A 23999-nucleotide genomic window follows, 5' to 3' on the forward strand; every position below is an offset into this window, starting at 1 on the left:
GTATGCTTCTACTACAGACAAATAAGCCACAGAGCTGACTTTTGGTCCAAGTCCAAACCAATAGGTATAAAATCTAGAAGGTAGCAAGAGGAAATTGTAAAGAACAGGCAGTTGGAAAGCAGGGAGTACAGGTATGGGATTGTTATCCAGAAACCTGGTATCAAGAATACTCCAGCTTACAGGAAGCCCATCTTTAATAAATTATGAAATAATTCAAATCTTTAAAAATGATTTTCTTTATTCTCTGTAATAATAAAACAGTACTTTGTATTTGATCCAAACTAAGATATAATTAACCCTTATTGGAAGCAAAACAATCCTATTGGGTTTCAAAAGGTTCAAATTGCGGAAAGACTCCTTATCCAGAAAACCCCAAGTCCTGGAGCATTCTGTATAATAGATCGTTTACCCATAATTGGCATGGCTAGTAATGGCAGCAGTGGTTTATTGCCAAATTGCCAGTTTAGTTGTATATACCACAACAGAGACCAAGGCAATAACCCACTGAAATGACAGGCACACACCCTCACTGAGACTGATTTTCAACTAAAAACAAAGGTGAAATCATCTTCTTAGCTTTAGTCCTAGTTTCTGTTGTGTAAATGACAACATTCAGCGAATAAAGTTCCTTGTTATGTGCAGAAACCAGGCACTCTTATTGAACTGCAACTCGCCATATCTCTTCCCCAACAACTCTGTCTATCATTTGTGAAATTCCTAGCAGTGCTTTTGGGTTGGACGCTGGCTGCTGCGACACATAATAATTTGGAGGGCATAGTCTGATCTGAGAGCAAACAGAAGGCCATTCTAGAATACTTGAACATAGATGGTGCAGAGAGATACCATGAAACTACTATAGGTACTTGCTAGTATTCAGCACAATTAAAAAATTTAATTTCCCTTTGCTAGCATGGGGCAAATGTAGAATTGCATGAAGTCTGTCCTAGATTTGAACTTCCATGTGCTGCTGCTATAGTGACCAGGAGAAAACAGGCAATACAACTTGGCTCCAAAGCATTAAGTTTCATGGTATTCTCATTTTTGAGAACAGAACATGCCATTTGTGTACAGGATCCTTCCTTTAAATGATTACACTTCTCTCTTATTCTGTTTATTTTCCTTACATCAATCCTCCTTGTACTCTGTACCCAGAACAGCTTTACATAGTCACAGCATGTGTGCATATAATCATCAGTGCATCAGTTCAGCACTTTCTACTGCTTATATAGGCTGAGTCATGTCCCAGATTGAAGACTTCGTTTTTTGTCTTTCTAAGGTCTTCCCAGAGGCTGATTGGGAGGCCATTATTCAGCCGTTGGTTTAAATGTAAACCAGATATATGATGTTCTGAGCATCTGCCCTTCCAATATAATTACCTTCCTTCTCTATTAATAACATTGGCATCAAGCATTATTTTTACCTTCCAGGCCAGCAAAATACCTGCTGAGTAACCACCCTAGTGATAAGCCATATTGCCACTAAAGCCCAGAATCCAGTTTATTTGGCCACAAGGCCAGACCCCCTTACCCAAACCACTTCTCCTTCTCTGTGGCTCACTTAAGGATGCACAGAATCCATCATTTTTGGATATGGCTGAATGTCACAAAATATCTGGCTGAACCCAAACCCTAGTCTACATATTTGAACAAAATTAATCAGTGAATAACAAAGTGTCAACTACCATCGTCCAGTTCATTAGGACCACTGGAATTAATGTTTGGTTTGACCGAAGGAAGTCTTGAAAAAAGTCTTGAAAAAAGTCTTGAAAAAAGAGCTGGTATTTGCCTAAAACTATAACTGAATCCTGGACATGGTGAATGCTAGCAGTCACAGAAATGTGGCATGACTGTGGTCCTGTAGGGCATGTCTGCCGCTGACTTCAACTGGGCTGATCAGGCAAATATTGTATAATCTAACCAGTAAATGGCACTGGAATGACCAAACAACTTGTATGACTACATGAAATTTCTGCCTTGTTCAGTTCCATATTGGCTAATGGATCTAGAAAAACTCAAGAACAGAAAAACAATAAGCAAGCTTTTTTGATCTTATACTCCCTTAGCAGCTGTGTGTGCCGAGTTGTTCTTCCAGTCAACTGGCCAATTTCTGAGCCAGTTCTACTCATGTGCTCATACTTACTCACCACTACCAACTACTTTATTAACTAATTAAAGAACAATCAATTCATAGCAGTCTACCTGCTTCTACTCACTGCCTTCAACTTATGAATGCTGACTCATTGGGGGTATATTTATCAAAGAGTGAAGTGAGAGATCTCCACAGTCCGCTAGAGTGAAATTCCGCCACTCTCCATTCATTTCTATGGGATTTATCAATGGGTGAAAGTAAAAATTCACCCTTTGATAAATATGCCTTTCAAAATCCCATAGAAATGATTGGAGAGTGGCAGAATTTCACTCTAGCAGACTGTGGAGATCTCTTACTTCACTCTTTGATAAATATACCCCAATGAATCAGCATTCATAAGTTGAATTATTACTTATTAACAAAGCTACTCCTATTTATCATACACCTAACTGTCAGGCCCACTAGTTCTGCTTAGTATACAACTACTTATACAGTACCTACCGGCCTCCCTTCATTTACTGTACATTCCTAGCCCTTGAAGTAACTGACTTGGACCTTCTTCTTTTTGATTTGATCTTTGTCCAACATATTGACCCACTCCATCCTATTTTACTTAGTGGCTCCCTCCTTCTAATTCTTGACCCATTCCCCTTTTGTTTCCTTTCATCTCTTGATCTAGTCATGCACCAAGATTTGTTTTATGCATTTTATACAGAATATGGTAATTTGTATGAACATACATCTCATGTTTTCTATTTGTAGAAAAAAATGACTGCTACATAAATTAAAGGGTAATTGGTACCAGGCATTTTCCATATCATGCATATCACTTACCTAACAATTCCACTCCACGAGTCAGCCCATAAACATCAATCAGTGCCCAGAGAGGTTCCGTGATCCGTACACCACTGAAGAACAACATTGATCCAGAGTCATTAACTCGGTAAAATACTCTGCCCTTTTTATCTACCCAGAAGGCTATGATGTTCCCTTCATTTGCAAACTCTTCTGGCAATGCCTTAGCCCAGAATCCACTCTGGGAAACCAGGTCAGGACAAGCGTACTTTGGTAAGGTATCCGGGTTGATCCTTGATGGATCCTTGGAGGTGAAACCAAGTCTCAGTGCTCCACTCCAGCAACATTGCTTCTTAGTGATCTGCAGGAAAAGCAAAAGCATCCCAGCATTAAAAACAAGGAGCTCTTTTTAAATATATCTCAATTAGCTTAGTTAAAGGAGAAGGAAAGGTTAAAACTAAGTAAGCCTTATCAGAAAGGTCCATCTAAATATACCAGTAAACCCCCAAAGTAATGTTGCTCTGAGTCCCCTGTCAAAAGAAACACAACATTTCTTTCCTCCTATTGTGTACACATGGGCTTCTCTATCAGACTTCCTGCCTTCAGCTTAAACCTCATTGCCCTGGGCAAGAGCATGCTCAGTTTGCTCCTCTCCCCCCACCCCTCCCTTCTCTACTGTAATCTGAGCCCAGAGCAGGGAGAGACTCAGGCAGGAAGTGATGTCACACCACATTAATACTGCAGCTCCTATTATAAACAAACAGAGAGTTTCTAGAGCTTTTTATTCAGGTATGGTAAAACATTCTACAGAATAAATATAGCATTCTAGCTTGCACTATTGCAGCTAATCTATTGGCAATAAAATGCCTCCGTAGCTTTCCTTCTCCTTTAAGGGTAAGTGAAACGTGGTCTTTATTATTGTGTTCTAGACACTGTTTGCTTGGGGACTAATCATTAAGATGCATTTTAGATTTATACCAATAGGAACATGGTACTAACATCTCCTTTGCTCGGGAAATAATTCCCCATCTTACTGTATATAGAGGGTTTGACATGAATCACATTTCGATGTAATAAGAGTAAGGTTGGACCAATTTCAACTTTTTCTCAACTTATTTTTTTGCAAGGTTCAGATTTGCCAAATGCCTGGTGGAACCAAATATGACTTATTTTAGATACGGCTCACTTTAGAGTCCTGGACAACTGAAGGTGAACATTTTTCTTATCCAGTATTATGAATTTCTCTGGTGTGTGCTGATTTGCACATGTAAAGTAGAGGTTGGTTTTGTAGTGCTTCCTAGACATATGTATAAGAAATATATAAATATAAATAATATATAAATATTGTTTAATTGCTTTAATATATACAGTAATGAATGAGGCATTTTGTCTGAACAGGCTGAGAGAAAATTATTTGCTGGGCCAAGAAGGCGGCTACCCACATAGCTTCAACTAGACAATATTGCTTGAAATGGTGTTTTTAGTTGATGGCCAAACCATACATTTAAATGATCGTTTCAGGATAAGCTTGTTTTAACGATAACAAAAAGATCTTTTAAAAATCTTAAAATCTATGGCCACCTTAAAAGAGAAAGGCAATGTCAAAATTAGTATTCAGGGCCTATGCCCAGGATGCATTGAAGATGATGGCACAGCAGTATTATGGGAAATCCCTACTGAAACAATGTTGATTTTCATTCAGAACATCCTGCTCTGAAAGCCATTGTGACAAGTGACATGGAAAGATTGTGGCTGCTGTTGTTAGTTATTATTACAGAGGGTAGAAGTAAGCAGTGCACACCAGACTTGTCAGTATTCACTTCTCAAAGGAACTAATGGCATCTTTTCTCCAGTATCTGAGTTGAAAAACAATATTTTGTAGAAATGTTGCTTGCATCTGAAATTCCTTTTATGACCCTCAGTTGGGCTTATTTACAATGACCTGAAGGTTTGGTTGATGCTCAGTCATGTTGGTCAGGCACAAGTCTATGTAGGTGATATCACTCTATGCTTCCCCAGTCCCAACCCGGACCAGCCAATAATTAATGCTTGTAACTCAGGAACCCCAGGGAGCAATTACATTGTTCATTGAGCTTGACAAATCCCTTTATCTCTTGGTTACATAATTACATAGCGACTGAGGGTGCAAATAGACATGTGATCTATTTCAAGCATGGACAATCCAAAGCTCTCCAGATATTGCTGAACTAAACCTTCCAGTACTTGAAGGTTTGCAGGCTATGGTCAGTGCTGGAGCTAAATAGGGATGTGAGCTTTAGTCCATCAACATCAGGATTGTATTAGAAGCAATATTGCTCAATAAATCTTTTCCTCGTATCTCCAGTGTCAGCACTCAATTTAAATGCAAAATAATTCTCCATTATGAATCCCACCAGATCTGTGTATATAGCTCTGTGTTCTTTGTTCTGAATATAGAGTAGGAAGCATTAAACATATTCCGAGCATGGAACATGTATGTTATTATTGCTCCCATTGTATGATTACAATGCAATATCATGAAGCCAACATGTTACAATAATCTCTGTATATAAGAAAACAGAAAGAGGCCTGACATTGTGCTGGTAGGTCAGCATTCCCTTTGTTGAATTCTCTTGCGCCTATAATTAAGTTATTTTAAGCAGGATTCTCATTGGTGAATTCTCTTGCGCCTATAATTAAGTTATTGTTAAGCAGGATTCTCATTTGTGAATCCTCTTGCACCTATCATTCCATTTTTGATCAAGTAGACTAAATGAGTTTCTGTAGAGGACTAGTGGGAAGAGTGAGAGGGTGAAGATAGCCTTTTAAATGATGCAGTCAAATTGCAAAGGCAGAAAGATCATCTCTGTAGAAGCCGGCAATATTTGAGTGGTAAGGGCCTTTGATCTTGCCCTTTGACCAACCTTTGTGTACTAAACAGCTGGTTAGAATGGACTGGCCTGGGCCTCTGTAAGACTCTTTTCCATGGGCCCTACTCATTTTAAACCTCCTAAAAAAATACAGTAAAATGTGATGAAGAAATGTATTAATAAAGCTGATAAAGTTACATGCCTCTATTCTAGTTCTGCCTTTATAATACCAGAGTATAATATGCCCTTTGTAACAAAGCAGTGGTAGTTTTCTCCTCAAACTGACATATATTTGTGTAGGGTAAGCAGCCAAGGCAAAGATTTTGCATCTAATTAGACTTGACAGCATATAGCCCCAGTGATTCTTGCTGGTTCTGATATGCTTGTTCCATTTGTAACCTTTCTCTCGATTTAAATGCGCTAAGCCAGGCGTGACGTTTCAGAACTGTGAGCTGTTGAAAAAGTGCACTTTCTCCCAGAAAATAAATTATGCACATTATTATTTTTTTTTTTTCTTCCTCATTTGCAGATTTTGAAATAGGAAAAGTCCAGATGTGTTTTCTTTTCTGCATGCCAATTTAGAAAAGAAAATTGACATATCCAAAGCCTTTCTGCTAACCAGGCTGACGGAAGAAAGATGCCAGATTATTTCTACCGCAACTGGTAATTCACTTTGAGGGCTGGTAATGGTCTGACTCTGACCTCAGGAGTATGAAACAATCTTTGAAAGTATAATCCAAGTCAAGCTCCTCCATATGTAATCTATAATTTAGTTGCATCTAACAGACTACAAGAACGGATAACAGCAGTTATCACTCTATACTGAGCTGCTTCTAAAGAGTTCAAATAGGGGTAAATGCCACAGGGTTAGGGGGCAGCAGAGAGCACAAGTTGTAGGTATAGTAGGTGAATGATATAAAGCTAAATAATACACCCGTGACTGCACAGGCAGCACATCAGTTCTTTGGCATATGGAGCACGTGTAGGGAGTAATGGAGCCTGCATCCATGGGCACAGTTGCCTCTTGGAAAGGTTTGCAGATCTACATGCAGTAGTGTTAAATCTAATGTGCCCTTAGCCTGCATTTTCAAAATACAGGTACCTATCTAGATGGTAGGGCATTTGTTTATTTTTCTTGGTGGGACTTTTGGGTGCAGTTCATGAATATGTATATATTAAACACAACAGACCAACAGACAAATATGCTGCAGGATTTCGGCTTCAAGGAAAATACGTTTACATTATTATAGTAAGTAAATGTGACAGTCCAGTGGACATTAAGACTGGACAAAGAAAAAACTGGTCTTGATCTATTTTTTGCTGAGTTCTGCATTTACATTCTCACCCACATGCCAGACAGAGATCAATTAACTCTGGGGATGTCGTATGATGGTACACATAAAAATCTCCCCCACCACAAACACAACTGAAAAAGCCTATGGGAAAGTGCCCTACATAAGATCAACTACTGCCACGTCTAAATGATATTCCTGCTTGATTTGAGATTGAGTTTCTGAATTGGAAAACATCAAAAAAACATGAAAGAGACCATGGGTATGTACTGTATTAGCAATGTGGATTTGTAACCATCATGGAACCAATATTGTTAGTCTATGCTGTTGGTATTAGGAGATAAATTAGCATGGAGAGTGGAAGGAAAAATGACAAGAAGATGAAAAGAGAAGGAAGGAATGAAAAAAAGGAGGTAATAAAGAGGCAAGAACATAAAAGGCAAAGGAGCAGATACTGCAGAATATATAATGATAAAAGGACTGTAAGAGAAGGTACTCTGGTCCATTGGTCATGATTTTGCTTTGCTTATAGTGGATATAGCATTTCCCCACCCTGAAGGAGCTCCAAATAAAGGCAGATGGATTTAATGGTGGAGTAGCTTAAAGAGCAAATAAGTCTTGATGGATTGCCCATTTTTCTTCTTAGAAAATGCCTTCCATATGAATCCCTTAATGTGTTTGCATGCATAATTTATAATTATCATACAGTTACCAATAAATACTGCAGAAAAGATGCACAAACCTACATGCATGGGAAAAAAATAAATCGAATCGCGAGCATCCTCATTTCTTATTAATGAATTGCACCATGAGGAAAATAGATTTTGGACAAAAATACTTTTACATGCCACAGTGTACCCTGATGGCAACGTTAAAGATGAGAGAGGTTTTGTTTATGGGACTGCACTAGGCAAATCCATTATGGAAAAGGACCGTGGAGTCCTTGTAGATAATAAACTTGGCTGTAGCAAGCAATGCCAGTCAGCAGCATCAAGGGCTGAGATGTATTAAAAGGGGCATTGATTCACGGCAGGAAGGAGTCATTCTTCCACTTTATAGAGCACTTGTAAGGCCCCATCTAGAATATGCCGTACAGTTGTGGTCTCCATCATTCAAACAGGACATTATTGTACTAGAGAGGGTACAGAGAAGGGCAACAAAACTGGTAAAAGGTATGGGAAATCTTAGCTATGAGGAAAGACTGGCCAAATTGGGGATGTTCACCTTGGAGAAGAGGCGCTTAAGGGGTGATATTGTTACTATGTATAAATTTATAAGGGGATCATATAATAATCTCTCTAATGCTTTATTTACCAGTAGGTCTTTCCAGCTGACACAAGGTCACCCAGTCCGTTTAGAAGAAAAGAGGTTCCGCCTAAATATTTGGAACGGGTTTTTTACAGTGAGGGCTGTGAAGATGTGGAATTCTCTCCCTGAATCAGTGGTACAGGCTGATATATTAGATAGCTTTAAGAAGGGGTTGGATAGCTTTTTTTAGCAAGTGAGGGAATACAGGGTTATGGAAAATAGCTCATAGTACAAGTTGATCCAGGGACTAGTCTGATTGCCATTTTGGAGTCAGGAAGAACTTTTTCCCCCCTCTGAGGCAAATGGGAGAGGCTTCAGATGTTTTTTTTTTGCCTTCCTCTGGATCAACTGGCAGTTAGGCAGGTTAAAAAAGTTAAAAAGTTGAACTTGATGGGCTATGTTACTAGGTCCCGGCAACCTGCAACTCTTCAGCAGTTGTTGATCTACAATTCCCACCATTTGGCTCATTGGCAGATACTGCTTGTTGTACATTAATGGGTGCAGGCTGGATATCTCTGATAAACATACTGTATATATATATATTGACAAGAGTTGAAACCTTGCCCCATGTGCCACCAAACCATTCTCTAAATACAAAAATAAGCTGGAAAGTTAGATGCATTTCAATAAAACAAATTTACCTTCCATTTCTGTAACTGGACCTGAGAATAGTAGCGATCTCTTGTGAATGATTCCCCTGGGCTCAGAGTCAGAGATAAATAGCCTGTACCTAATCATTTCTACCTTGCATCATCCCAATAACATAAAAGAGAAGACACTGATGGAGTATCATTGGATGTCTGTTACATAGATAGGTTAGACAATGGCTCCCTGAAATAACAGCCAGCAAAATGATTTTATAATGTTACTATTATTTACTTACAGAACTATATGCAAACATTAGGATCCCCAAGTCCCACAGTGGGGGGAAATATCTGCCAATGCCCATTTTTACCTTAAGCCTGACTTGCTCATGGATGACGACAGGCCTGTTACTGAAGGTGATGGCATTACAAAAACTGGCCTGCCTCTTCACTGTCTTTTGAGAAGTGTCCATGATGATCTGCGATCCCTTGGCATGCGGGTGGAAAAGGAGAGGAGTGATGACTAGGCCCCCACATTGTGCCATTGGCATGCAATGTTTCTGCTTGTGATGACATCGATGGGAGGAGGATGGAAATGTCCCACCTATAGAATCTGAAACAAGAGGAGACGCTGCTTTGAGGAAAGGCAGAACAATTCCAAGCAAATCTTGTTCATGTTTCAAATTTAGGAAACTACCAAACACAAGTACGGTCAGTTTTATATGGAAAATAATTAAACTACATGAGATGGAACAAAAAAGTTTCCCAGCATGCAATCCTTTATAGAAGGCTAAGAGAGAGCAGTTGAGTGCATAATATTGACAAAATTTGCTACTGCCTCCAGCTGTAGCCTATCCCTGAAAATAAAACAATTTAAATCATCATGGATAACCCTTCAGGTGTTCTTCAGCTTCCAGAAATCTCTCAAGTGGTGGGTGCTGCAGACCCCAACATCAGGAAGACTGCAAATGAAAGTTGTGGTAGTTTGTATGCAGATGGGGCATGCACTGAAACACCCTTTCCTATACAAATGAATGGAGCACTGTTCATGCCTTATGAGCCAGATGTGAAAATAAACGGTGGAGTTTTTCTTCTATAAGTGAGGCCCCATTGTCCCCTGCCCTGCCAGCATTTTTCCTTGGCCATTTCACTGCTTCTGCTCCGTATGGACTCACTTAGATCTCAGAAGGGTGACTGCATTTTAAGCACAGCTCTGGGTAGTTAGCTCTGGAGCTGGCAGAATTTACTGGCATGACTGACTGACAGCAAATTTCTGCTGGTTGCTATGAGCTTTTTCACATTTTATAACATTGTTCTCTTTGTGGATTGCCAACAATGATAGTGTTTTAAGCAGTGTTTACTGGGTGCAATAGGCTGCCCATCGTAACTGTAATATCTATCATAGCAGGTGGTGTTGGTGCCAGTAACCTTCCCTATAAAAAATTAATAAATAGTATGAGAAATCAATATTTGTAAGTATCAATTATTTTTTGCATATACACATGGCATACATCTTCATTTCTACCATTTCCACCTTGGACTGCCGGTTCCATGTACCTGCTCTACCTCTAATAACACCCAGTCTTACACAAACACATACACACAAGCAACCCACAGGCTCTCACAAGCTTCACACACATTCACACGTAGACAAGGGTCTTTTTACTTTCTATTAAGTACATGCGGACCAGGGGTGAAACTACAGAGGAAGCAGACCCTGGGACTGCAGGGGGCCCAGGAGGTATATGGGGCCCCATGAGGCCCTAAGTAAAGAGGAATTTTAACATATATTGGTAAAACATGCCAACCTCTGGATATGTTGGGGGCCCTAAAATGAATTTGCTGTGGGGCTCGGTATCATCTAGTTACACCACTGATGTGCTCATTCCATTGCTTTGTATTTCTTTGGAAAACATTTGGAATATGTGAAGGCTCTGTTTTAAACTTAATCTGTTCCAAATCTTTAGACTATACTTCTCTATCACTGTGTTTGTATTGCTGCCTCTTCTTTCTGTTTTTACAGTACTGGGTTTAGAGGGGTCTGGGTGAAACTATATTGAGTAAACTCAGCAAGGAATTTATGAGTAAGCTTTATGATATACATCAGTGACACACAAGCTGAAGCTTTCCAGCTGTCACTTAGAGTTCCCAGCTGTCTCAACTGGAAAACACTGGTGGTCCAGCCACCAAAACAACAGTTGCATCAATGCATGGTTTAGGCTGAAGGACTCACAGTGAGGCGAATAACTCTTAGGACAGACTGGAATAAGATTACAGTCACCTGCCTGAAGTTATGGTGGGTCAGAGAAATAGTGTCCACAAGCAAATTAGTTATTTGCTCAGACACCCAAGGGTAACTGTCCATTGGTTTGGTCTTTTTTAATGGGTTATTGATAAGAGCCCTGTGGTCACAGGAAGGAAGCGACCAAAAGGCTACCACCACCAACACAACCCGTTGAACCAGCATTCATTATCTTACAGAACTAAAATGTTATATTTTGACTATATAAATGAATCCACTCTTCTGAAACCATCCCCATTAAGGTGGGCTGTGCTCACTCACGTCTATTACTCTACTGTATAGATCTTTGAACATTAAATCAATAAATCCATTGCTTGGCCTCTAACAGAAAAATGTTTTAGACATGCGTGTAGAACACAACGACCTGCGTGTCAATACAAATAGGAGCTGTGATTCTTGATGCACCAGTGTGTATCGATGCAAACCTCTCATTAAACTGGGATATGCAAAAATGAACGTGCAAATGCAAAAATTACAAATGATATGCGTTAATCGAGCTGCTCACAGGGATAACCAGAACTGCATAAGATACTAAATGGGTGAGAATGTATATACGGTATATTCTCTGTATATAAAGGTTCATTGCAAGGAAGTCAGGTGAGTTAAGCAAAAGGAAAAGTTTATTAGTCCTGTGCAATAAACATTTACACTAAATTTAAGTCAACACATGTATAGCTGCACATGTTGGGTTAGACTAAATGAGGTGATTCCAACATATATGGCATGTGCTGCATTGGAATGATCTGAGCATAGACCTTCAAGTCAAAGATCTCATAGGCATTGAAGCCAGTGAATTGCCATAGACCACATTCTGCATACATGTTCACCATCAACAAGCCTTTTCTCATTGTCTCACTGGCGTACTGGCTAGTAGCTTCTTATCACTCCAAGCCAGGAAGGGTATCACCTAGTAGCCTAGACGTATGGCATGATGACAACTGAGGTGTGGCGAGTCAAACAGGACCTCTTTATAGTAGGGACACCTCCATAGATTTACTCATAACACTTTAAAGAGAAACATAATTCGGTCCCAACATCGGTATTACAAAACTATAACTGTCTCACAAACTATGATTTCTACATTTTCTAAAATTAAATATACTGTATAAGAAGAATTTACTAGTGGTAAAAGAATTTACTAGAGATAAAAGAAACTCAGAAGATCTCATTTATAGTTTTATTAGAACAATATCCTAATCTATTATCTCACAGGGGAACAAAACACTATGTTCTTTTAGCTGTCTCTTTATATTAAACATGTTTTACAGTCATTCCAGATAATGAATAATTCTAAAGAATTGTTTTTACAAAGAGAAGAGTCAAGAAAAGGAGAATTTACAGAGGAAAGCAGACAAGAAGGACTGATTCTATCGTTAAGTTAATAAAGTTGGAACTTTAAAAGATTATTACTTTTATTTTCCCCTGTGTAATTGTGTAATGGGCATTTCATGAGCTCAGTTATGTTCATTTTTTCATTTGCCTTTAAGAGTCTGTAAAATTATTGCTGGACCAGAAGTAGCCATTTTTTTCTCTGGCAAGCTGACCACTCCCCTTGCCCATAACCTCCCTCAGACTGACAATGATGTTTTAACCGCCATTCTAAAAAGCCATTGGGCTGAGGACTAGTAATGGGCTGTGTCCTTTCCAAACAGGCCTGTCAATGGCATTTTCCCTAGAAATGCCAAATCTCTAAGTTCTCTCACAGTCTGCAAAGTAAGGTACCACAACAGGTATTCTAATTTAGTAAATACAGTTCACACCTCCCAACTGTCCCGTTTTTTTTTTTTTGGGACAGTCCCAATTTTGACAGCTCAGCCCACAGTCCTGGGTTTTAATTTAAAGTTTCTCTTGGATCTTCGACACTGAAACCAGAAAAAGATACACCATTTTGAAACTTAATTATCATCTTTTTCTTTTTTTTTCAAATGTATGGAAGTATGGAACTTTGAGGCTATATTAGCTCTTTAACCCTTGGGTTCAATTCTTAGTGATGACTACATAGTCATGGTCTTTTTGCCACTTAACCTCCCACCAAACCTAGCCTGTAAGCTCAGGGACATGTTGTGCTTCATTAACTGCTTGTGTGAAGAGTGCCCATTAGGACTGATAGATTTAGCAGATATCTACTTTCATACAGAAACATACAGATCCCATACTTTACAAATAATTCATTTAAATGATAATATTTTACAATTGCATTACAAATTATTTATGCACAGGGGCCTTCTGCTGAGTGTGCCACCACCAACGGCTGCTAGCCATGGGAAACTGAACAGCACGACTATGCCATAAAAGTAATTTATAAATGCAAACTGTCTCAGGGCTTTAATTTCTCTTTAAGTAGAAAACCTCTGAAAACTTTGCACAAAGATCTCTCTTTATCTCTCTTTCTTTTTTCTTTGATTACTGGAATCAAGGTTCCTGAATTTACATTCCCTGGATATATAAATATTTCCTAGAGTCATTTTTCAGTCCTTTGCAGGCCTTTTTGACTGAAGTACAAGGGCCCAACTTTGATTTTCAGCGATGTTTAACTGTAAGTCTTTAAGAAACAAAACCAATTCATAAACATTTACATTAAAATGCAGTTGTGGCTTTAAGTACCTGTTCATTGAATAATTGATGACAGGGGAGGTAGAGGAAACACATGCCTCTTTCCTGCTTAAATTTATCATATTTGTTTTATCATTTATTTACATCCCATTCAGAAAGTAGCTGAGAGTGGTGATTAGCGAGCTTCTGTTCTATATCGTCCTACTGGATCTGGTACAGATGTTGCTTGGGATTTAGCAGCCAAAACTTGGTCTTTACATTGTTAAATTTAGACTAATTCTGATATATTGCTTCCTCCTGTGTGAAAGACAATTCAACAGTATTCCAGCATTACACGTCTAAGAGTTTCCATAGCTAGATATGTATATCACACGGAGTTGTCTATATTTCTATTAGACTTTTTCCTATACTGCTGGCTGTATCATAGAGAAAGAGAACCCAGAAGAAGAGAGACCAGAAGTGAACAGTGCAAAGGAAAATTGCTTGCTAAACCATGTTTGACGGAGCAGTAAAACGAACAGGCTTATTTTTAAAGCATTAAATTGAAATGTTTAATACTGAAGGTACTTATTTCTAAAGCTTCAAGATGTTTTGCAAAAGTCAGAATATATATGGGTAATAATAAATGTATAGCTGTTATCTCTTTACTGCAGAAGGCAAGTTCTTCCTCTTCTCATAGGACCTAATATGACTCAGGTCTGAAATGACTAACACATTTTAGAGATATTGATCAATAAGGATGAGACCCAAGTCATTGCCTTCACCAACAAGTTATTGAACTGTTGTAGATAAAAGTCCAAATTATAGTCTGCAAAACTGTATGTCTTAATAAACTTGAGACACTTCAAAACAGGGTTACTCTTTCTTCTGTTATGAGATGCACAACATTTTGTAAGGTCTTTAACACCACCACCAGGAGAAATTTCTAGTCCACCTATCTACACGCACAGTTTGGTCAACCCATAAATGGCCACATGGTATTTGTAACGTACTCGTCAATCAGGAACCATGAAGGCAGCGGGTACACTCAGACGCACAAGGGGAACCCCTGTGGATCCCAATGTTTATGATGCCCATTTGGGGCTCTGGGCTTTCTGCCGCGGAACTAAGAAGGAATTGGTGAGTTTGGTAGTAATAAGTCCGTAAAGAGGTACCGGCAAGGATTAGGCAAAAACATAGTCACAAAAGAGGCAAAAAGGGGTCAAGGCAGGCAGCAGAAATCGAAGTCAAAACAGGCAGAAGTCAAAAACCAGGAATTGTGAACAGAAGCCAGCTTGGGCATTGTTAAAATGGAGACAGGCCTTTTAAAAAGAGGATTGGCGGCAAAATTTGAATCTGGAGGCAAAAAATTACGTCATGGCGCTCTGCGTCAAAACGCGAGTGTGGGTGAACCGATGTCAGCGTCACTTGCTCACAGCCTGTGCGCATGACGCCGCCTGGAGCACACGCCTGCATCCCAGTAGCCGGGGAGAGACGTCCCGGAAGGTAAGAGAATGGAGAAATCTCCTGGCGCGTCTTACAGTATCGATAAGACTAACCGGCTTCCATAACCACAGCTCAAACCATTTGATTAACTGTTACTTACTTTAATGGTCAGCCTTGTTTCTCTAGAGAAACCCATACGAGATATGGTTCACACAGGCACCAGGTAGACAACAGATGGGTGCCATTGGGGTTGCCTTGGAAGACACATACATGTGGTTGTCAGAGATACCAGGGATTGTATTATTTGCTGATACAATGATTTCTAAGGAGAGACTGGTTTTTAGTTCTACACAGAATGAGTGACCTATGAGGGATTAGCCCAGTAGTAGCTTGAGTAGACAATTATACACTGTAATAAATTACAGTTCAACGAACTGATTGCAACTAGTTCAGAGTCTATTTTATTCAACAACATTTGTTTCCTTTCTGGTTCTAACTACTATGGAGGATTTTTCATTTTTCATTGGCGTCTAGTACCCCAGCCCTTCCAAACAAAACAGCAATTCAAGGTTTCCAGATCACAGTATTCATACTCTGCTTTCCCCAGGTAATATTTGTGAGACCTACCTGTCTCTCTCTGTGCAGGCAACTGTACACAATGAACTCTATGAACATTGGATGTAGGGATTAGCATATGAAACTATGGAGAATATACCTTGCTCCTCTGACCCAGGGGCCAACTCACAGATCATATAAATGTTCTGCAGAATATGACTGCAATAAGCTTTTGATGTGGGTAGACAATAGGAGGAATGTAGTTAGAAATCACAAGCAATATTTAAAATTGTGTTTTTGCAAATGTTAATGCTACTCACTGGCGAATATTACACCGCTAAGCAAAGGTTAGCATTAACACCTGCTCTGGAGTTTAAATATTTCTTCGCAAAATACGCTTTGCGAATGAGAAATGTTATTACGTACACTACGAATGTTCGCAAAAGTCACTTGGTCGCAAGCTTTGCAAGGAAGTTGTTGAGGTCTGTAATCAGTCAAAAAGGACGCAACCATGGTCCCTAACATTCGCAATGGTCTTTGCAAGCGTTTTTATTTATAACAAAACATATTACATTCCCCCAAACACCTCCAAATGGAATATTCTGTTAATATACCTGAAACTTTTGGTTCAGTCTTGCACTTTTTCCTAAACACCGCATACGTAGGCAATACTTCAAATTGTGAATTTTTTTATTCTTCCATTGTTTCTTGAACAAATATTAAATAGCATTTCTAGTCTATGACATTTTATCAGCTCCTTATCTTTAGACTGTCTTTAAGCAAAGTGACCTACACTGCTCGTTAAAGTAAAAAGCAGCAAAGTAGGAATCAAATTAGAATGGCTTGACCTTGAAGGCAACGTAGCGATTACCAACCTCTTCTTTATCTTGTATAAGAGATGGGAGTCTTTTTTTCACTTTTAACAAATGATTTATAGCAGGAAAGGTGTCATATTAAAAATGAAAAATAACAGCTTGTTTTGAGGCCTCGCTGGTTTCCAAGCAGGGGCACAGCAATCTTTTTCTGGTTTCTGGTTTCACTGTTGACTTGGGCACAACTTGGGGCAAGACTTATTCAGCATTTTAAGCCAATATTGCCACAAATGTACAAACTGTGACCACAAACCCAATTTGAATATACATTTACTAGGGATGCACCGAATCCTTGTGCCTGGCCCGAACCCAATCGGTGAGAAGGGAAATCACTTGAATTTTCATCAAAAAACAAGGAAGTAAAAAAAAATGTTTCCACTTTTTCCTTTTCCACATCTAATTTGCATATGCTAATTAGGATTAGGACGAATCTTTCATGCAGGATTTGGGCGAATCACAAATAGTGGATTTCGGTGCATTCCTAACATTTACCATTTACAAGTAGGGATGCTGAATACCGAACCAAATCCAAATCCTAATTTGCATATACAAATTAGGGGTGGGAAGGGGAAAACATTTTTGTTGCCACAACCCTACTACGCTGTCTATTTATATATGTTTGAAAACCCCAATTCTTATTAGCGGAAATAAAAATCAATCAACAAATGTATTTTTATGCTATGTAGATTTACAAATATAAATAAAAAACAGAAATGACTAGGGTGCTGGCTTATGGAGTCTGGAAAATCCTTATGGTATCTATGTGGGTTTCTTCTGGGTGTGCCAGTTCCTTACACATTTCAAGAACATTTTGATAGGTTACTTGGCACCTCAAGAGTCAAGAATGAGTTTATTGTCATTTCATCCATATGCCGTTGTACAGTACACAGTGAAACAAAACAGCGTTCCTCTAGGACCATGGTGCTACACACAACATAGAAGTACCAGACAACAGACAAAAAGTGCAAAAATATGCAACTCCTGCAAGACAACGATGCACACTGCGTCTGCTTCCGACAGTCGTGTCGCGTCGCATCACAATCCGACAATAGCATTACTTACCTTATTTCCATCGCATCCGACGTGACGCCTGTGTTTTTGTGCATCGCGTCGGATCACAGCGGAATCGTCCGTGGAGTCCTGCTAAAATGTTTTCTGAAGCTCAAAACATGGTGCTCTAAATTATAGAAGGAACTCTAATCCAGAAAACCCTAGTTCCTAAGCTTTCCAGATCATACATGCTATACCTGTAATCCTCAAATATTTAACAAAGCAAATGCCTGTTTACTCATGAATCTACATCTGTGAGTTAAGGTGGCCATACACGGGCCGATAAAAGCTGCCGACAGACTGTGTCGGCAGCTTATTGGCCCGTGTATGGGGGCCCCCCGACGGGCTTCCACGATCGAGATCTGGCCGAAAGTCGGCCAGATCTCGATCGGATGGGACAGAAAATCCCGTCGGATCGCGGCCGCATCTGTTCGTAAATGCAGTCCCGCGATCCGACCGCCCGTTTACCGAATGCCCTAGGGCCCAACGATCGGATCTGCCCGATATTGCCCACCTCAAGGTGGGCATATCGGAGGGAGATCCGCTTGTTTGGCGACATCGCCAAACGAGCGGATCTATCCATGTATGGCCACCTTTACACATAGTTTCCTTTTTTAACAATTTAGTTCATTTCGAATGATAAGGAAACTGGCAAAAGAAAATAAGCCGAGTGCTTAGTAATATAGCCTAATAATTACACGACTGGTTACTAAGGGACGGTATCTCAGCAACAAATGAGTGTTTCTAAATAGCAGGTATGGAGTTAATGCATTCGTATTGCTATGGTTCCAGGCAGCAGCTGCTAATCACTTAAAGCACAAGGCAGGTCTAATAAACCAGACAGGTGACTTGCTACCCAAACAGGTTCGTTAATACTGAACTTTGCTGGCGTTTTAGAACTGCCATTGTTTCATACTAACAAAGAAATGAAATCCCAGGTTCCCCTAAAATAATGAAGGGGTCTGTAAATGTTGTACAGCTATGGGAACTATTTTCTTGAACTTAAGGGCTCTTACTGACGAGCGGTTGTAGCTGCGCTCCCCTGCATTCCGTTTTTCTGCGTTCAGCCGCAGGGGAGCGCAGGAATAGACGCATTACGTTTTTCCAATGGGGCTGTACTCACACAGGCGCGTGTAGGGGCCGAACGCAGGTTGAGACGCAACATGCGTTTTTCCTGCGTTCGGCGCCTACACGCGCCTGTGTGAGTACAGCCCCATTGGAAAAAATGTAATGCGTCTATTCCTGCGTTCCCCTGCGGCTGAACGCAGAAAAATAGAACGTAGGGGAGCGCAGCTACAACCGCTCGTCAGTAAGAGCCCTAAGGGGGGAGATTTACTAAGGAGCGAAGTGGCCGTCGTTAGCGAAAATTAGCCTGAAATCACATCCGCAGGCACATTGCCAATTTTCTAACAGGCATATAGGACAATTCGCTAGCGAATGAGATACCGTAGTTAAGCACCCTATTCTCCGGCGAATTTTCACTCAGGTAAACAATCGTTACTCCTCAACTAAAATGTGAATTTTACAGAACGTTACCACTTTCGCCAAAATAAGATGAAGCTACATCCTCCTTAATCTTATGTCAGTGACATCATATCCTGCATGCCGAAGTCATAAAAGTTCTTAAAAACAAGGAATGCACGAATCCACTATTTTGGCCGAACCCCTGAATGATTAGCGAAAGATCTGGCCGAATACCGAACCAAATTTGCATATTTAAATTAGGGGGGGGAAGAGGAAACATTTTTTACTTCCTTGTTTTGTGAGCAAAAGTCATGCAATTTCCCTCTTCGCCCCTAATGCTCATATGCAAATTAGGATTCGGATTTGGTTCGGCTGGGCAGAAGGATTCGGTGCATCCCTAGTAACATCATATCCTGCATGCCGAAAAGTAGGGATGCACCGAATCCAGCATTCGTTTCAGGATTCGGCCTTTTTCAGCAGGATTCGGATGAATTCTTTGGCCAGGCCGAACTGAATCTGAATTTGCATATGCAAATAAGGGGAGGGAAGTCATGTGACTTTTTGTCACAAATCGACAAAGTAAAAAATGTTTTCCCCTTCCCACCCAGATTCGGCTTTGGTTCGGTATTCGGGCGAATCTTTTCGCTAAGGATTCGGGGGTTCGGCCGAATCCAAAATAGTGGAAAGTCATAAAAGTTCTTAAAAACCCTGGCGTTTTTTCATATTTTAAAGCGGGATTGCCTTTCAAAGTTCTAACTACTGAAAAAATTTTTTTTACCAATTTGAGGGGCATGCCACATTTGTTTTAGGGTGGGCTCATGTCTATGGCATTATTAGAGGATCTCTTTTTCCTTTATTTAGCTTCCTTGGACATTTTATAATAAAAAGTGGTCACTTCAAGCATTTGCACCAACATCTCTAATAAAGACGTCTATAAGACCTATATGTACCTGCCCTTTTCTAATTGACCTAAGCATGAGTACTAACGAAGTGAATTTGCCCCAAGGGCTTTGTGGAATTTCTAGTATCATACCTTAAAGCTACTAAAAAAACATTTGAGCATTTTAAAAAAAAAAACATAGGGTCTTGTTTTTTAATAGAAAAATCATATCATTCAAAGTTAAAATAAGAATCATTTGCTTAAATAGAAAAATGGTATTTCGCAGCTATCTGGATACAGGGTTTCAGGATTATAGATCGCATAACTATCCACGTATAGGGTTACCGACTTTTCAGAATAAATACCAGCCTTCTTATCTCTGTAATATTTCTCCCTTATCTGAAACATTGGCATTAAGGATCATTTTTATACAGGCCAGGTGGTAATCGTGTACACAAGTTGAACACAAAGATCCATTCATACAGTTAGTATTATATTGCATCCTAAAACCAACACGTAACTAACAGCACCTCGATAATATTCCAGAAGGGATAATGCACTGAAAGGAACATTAATAGGTGTGTTCCATAATTATATTCTGCGTTGTTTTAAAGCAGAAACCTGCGGTCCATGGGGTGTGATGCAAACTTCAGTTAAAGGGGTTGTTCACCTTTGAGTTAACTTTTAGGATGATATAGAGAGGGAGATTCTGAGACAATTTGTAATTCGTTTTCATTTTCTATTATTTGTGGTTTTTGAGTTATTTAGCTTTTTATTCAGCAGCTCCCCAGTTTGTAATTTTGGCAAAATACCCTAGCAACCATGCAAATATTTGTATAAGAGACTAGAATATGAATAGGAGAGGACGTGAACAGAAAGAAGAGCAAAAAAAGTAGCAATAACAATACATTTATAGCTTTACAGAGAATTTGTTTTTTTAGATGGGCGACAGTGACCACTATTTAAAAGTTGGAGTCAGAAGAAGAAGGCAAATAATGCAAACACTATAAAAAAAGAAAAAATGAAGACCAATTGAATAGTTGCTTAGAATTAGCCATTCTATAACTCACTAAAAGTTAACTTAAAGGTGAACCACCCATTTAAGTTACATTTTGTCTACCTGTCCATCTACAGGTATGGGACCTGTTAACCAGAATGCTCAGGACCTGGGGTTTTCCACCTAAAGGATCATTCTGTAATCTTCTTACCTTAAAGGGGAACTCCACAAAAACATAACTTGAGTTTTTTGAAAAGTAAACATAATTTCAAGCAACTTTGCATTATACATCAATTAAAAAATATGCAGACTTTTCATGATTTTTAATAGTTTCTGACAGTTCCCTAAGCCTAGTCCTCTGCTCTCCTGCTGATCTGTCTGACTACTTTGCTGAGCTGACTGACTACTGTTACTTTGTATCAACAGCCATCTGTCCTCAGACTGCATCCTCCAAACCCCACAATTCCCAGCACACGTGATTTCAATAAGGAATGGAACATCACAGTGCAATGCATTGTGGGTTATGTAGTTCCTGCATGTTGTCTGTAAGCTGTGGAGAAGTTGTTACAATTTGTAACATCAGTGTTTTAGTTCCTCCTTCCCTGTCAGGATTTCAAATGATGCAGAAAGAGAATTGTTAAACAGCTGGATTTCAGCATAGAAAATGGCATTTATTTATACTTTTTGAAGAAACAGGTAACTGTGATGGATATATTAAGGGGTTTTTGTGTTATGTGGGCCTCTTTATCAAATTTTAGTTTGGAAGTCAGAGTTCCCCTTTAAGTCTATTAGAAAATCATGTAACGATTAAATAAGCCCAATAGGCTGGTTTTGCTTCCAATAAGGATGAATTACAGTGAAACCTCAATTTTAAGTACCCTGATTTTAAGTTTTCCCGCATTTTAAATTTTTTATTTGTGGTCCCACCAATTTATAATGCATTTCAATGCATGCATTTCCCTCATTTTAAGTAATGTTTTCCCAGATTTTGCATCAAAATTTTGTCCTGATGTACTCAAAGACTGCTTTTTTTTCTTCTATGGATGTTATTTGTGAAATAAAGAGGTTTAAAATACTAAACAGATGTATATTTTGTCTTGGTTCTGCCTGTAAATGGTCAATTCCAATGAGTCTGCCCCTTATACAGTCCTGCACCAATCACTTATTGCTTTAGGTTGTGTCTGTGACTGACAGAGAGTCTTGCACATGCCCCCCATAGTGTAACATTAACACTGCAATGCTATTAACACAGTAAATATTGTATCTCAAAGGAAAATGGACTCCTGTGCTTATATCCTTTCAGTACTTGAAGAAAAAGTTACTTTAACACATTTCCCTGATTTTACTTTTTCCCAGATTTTACATCATTTTTTCCTGGTCCCCTAAAAAACATAAAATGGGGTTTCTACTGTATATCTTAGTTTGGATCTGGTACGAGGTACTGTTTTATTACAGAGAACAAGGACATCATTTGATTATTATGGAATCAATGACAGACATCTATTTTGTAATTTGGAACTTTCTGGATAACAGATCCCATACCGGTACAAAAATCTGAGACATTACAGCAATTATCCCCGAGCAACACACAATGCGAACCATAGAAAACGATCATGTTCATACTTTAGACAGCTTAGTTCTTGAGAAATTTCCAAAACACGCTTGCTTAGGGAGACCCTTGGTGGAGGGAGGGGGGTCACAAGGAAAGAAGGTGATTGAAATAGTATAAATACCACAGAAAGCTAAGCACTATTTACTAAACAAGCCAGCTTTGCAATTGGGAAGACCAACGTGCAGTATAATGTAAACACTGTGAGCCAAGTAATAGAAATCAGCAGAGTGTTATGTGAAGGTTACTGTATATCGACCCAGCAATAGCCTGCAGCAACAGCACAGCGATGGCAGATGTAAGCCAATATGTTGTCATTATACAGGCAATATTTACATTCGCAATTCATTAACACAGGAGACCAGCCTCTTAAGTCAAACATGTCGCTACTTCTCAGTCAGGCCTGGGAGATTCAGTACTTCTATTTATTTAAAAAGGTCACAAAGGACTATGCAGAAATGTTATAGGGAAATTCTTCTGACAGAAATGTACAAACCATCACCCTGTCCCCAGACATCCCATGCTGGTTCCCATTAGTAAACAGTATTATTATGACTGGGTGAGTGCAGAAACAGAAAGATATTTACATACATATTCCCAAATTAAGTTCTATATTCTTAGACAAGTCTGATCCAGTGCAGGGTTATGTGAGAGCTTGGATCAAGATGGCAGCATCCAAATACAACAGGCTGATGTGTAGAGGAGCATCGGCGTACCCAAAAAATTGTCAGCCCTAAAATTTTGCCACCCTAGACCTTTGTGGCCTCACCACAAATCCAGGCCTGAATACAGTAAGTACACTAATACTAACACAAAAATTTACAAAAATATAGTGCCAATATATTTCACAGCGCTGTAAAGTAACTGGTGGTCATTTATCAACACTGTGCAAATTTGCCCATGGGCAGTAACCCATGGCAACCAATCAAATTGCTGTACTCGTTGTTCTACTTGCAGCTGACTTTAAAAAGCTAATCACTGATTGGTTACTATAGGTAACTACCCATGGGCAAATTTGCCCAGTGTTGATAAATGAGCCCCATTTGTGTTTACACATGAATTACATAGGAAGCCCCCCAATAAGATAAATTGGATCATTCATCTGACAACCAACTGCTGCATGAAGACAGAATGAAGAGAAACAGATGCTGAGAGAGAGATATAGTGACCATAAACGGGATTATTTCAGAAACGATGCAGAATATTACGTCAAAGTCATCCCATATCTGGCCAGTTATTAGACACCAGTGGGATCACCTGACTATAGCTGGGAAGGGTGGGAGCTACAACATGGAGCTGGTCACTGCTCCTGTATAATTATAACAAACAAGGGAAAGTTGTGCTCACCACTATTTTTTAAAACCATTAGGCGGGGG

General features: G+C 39.4%; 1 protein-coding gene across 2 annotated transcripts in view; it reads right to left on the bottom strand.

The window, feature by feature from the left end:
• Positions 1–23999, bottom strand: part of neurl1.S (neuralized E3 ubiquitin protein ligase 1 S homeolog) — a 142438-nt gene that overhangs the window by 24279 nt on the left and 94160 nt on the right. For both annotated transcript variants that reach the window (XM_041570942.1, XM_018227429.2), the window contains exons 2-3: positions 9288–9529; positions 2923–3244 (exon numbers count right to left, since the gene is read on the bottom strand). In XM_041570942.1, the coding sequence (XP_041426876.1) occupies positions 2923–3244; positions 9288–9529 (564 nt within the window). The remainder of the gene's footprint in view (positions 1–2922; positions 3245–9287; positions 9530–23999) is intronic.

The sequence above is a fragment of the Xenopus laevis genome, chromosome 7S (genome assembly GCF_017654675.1).
Source record: "Xenopus laevis strain J_2021 chromosome 7S, Xenopus_laevis_v10.1, whole genome shotgun sequence".
Taxonomy (NCBI): Eukaryota; Metazoa; Chordata; class Amphibia; order Anura; family Pipidae; genus Xenopus; species Xenopus laevis.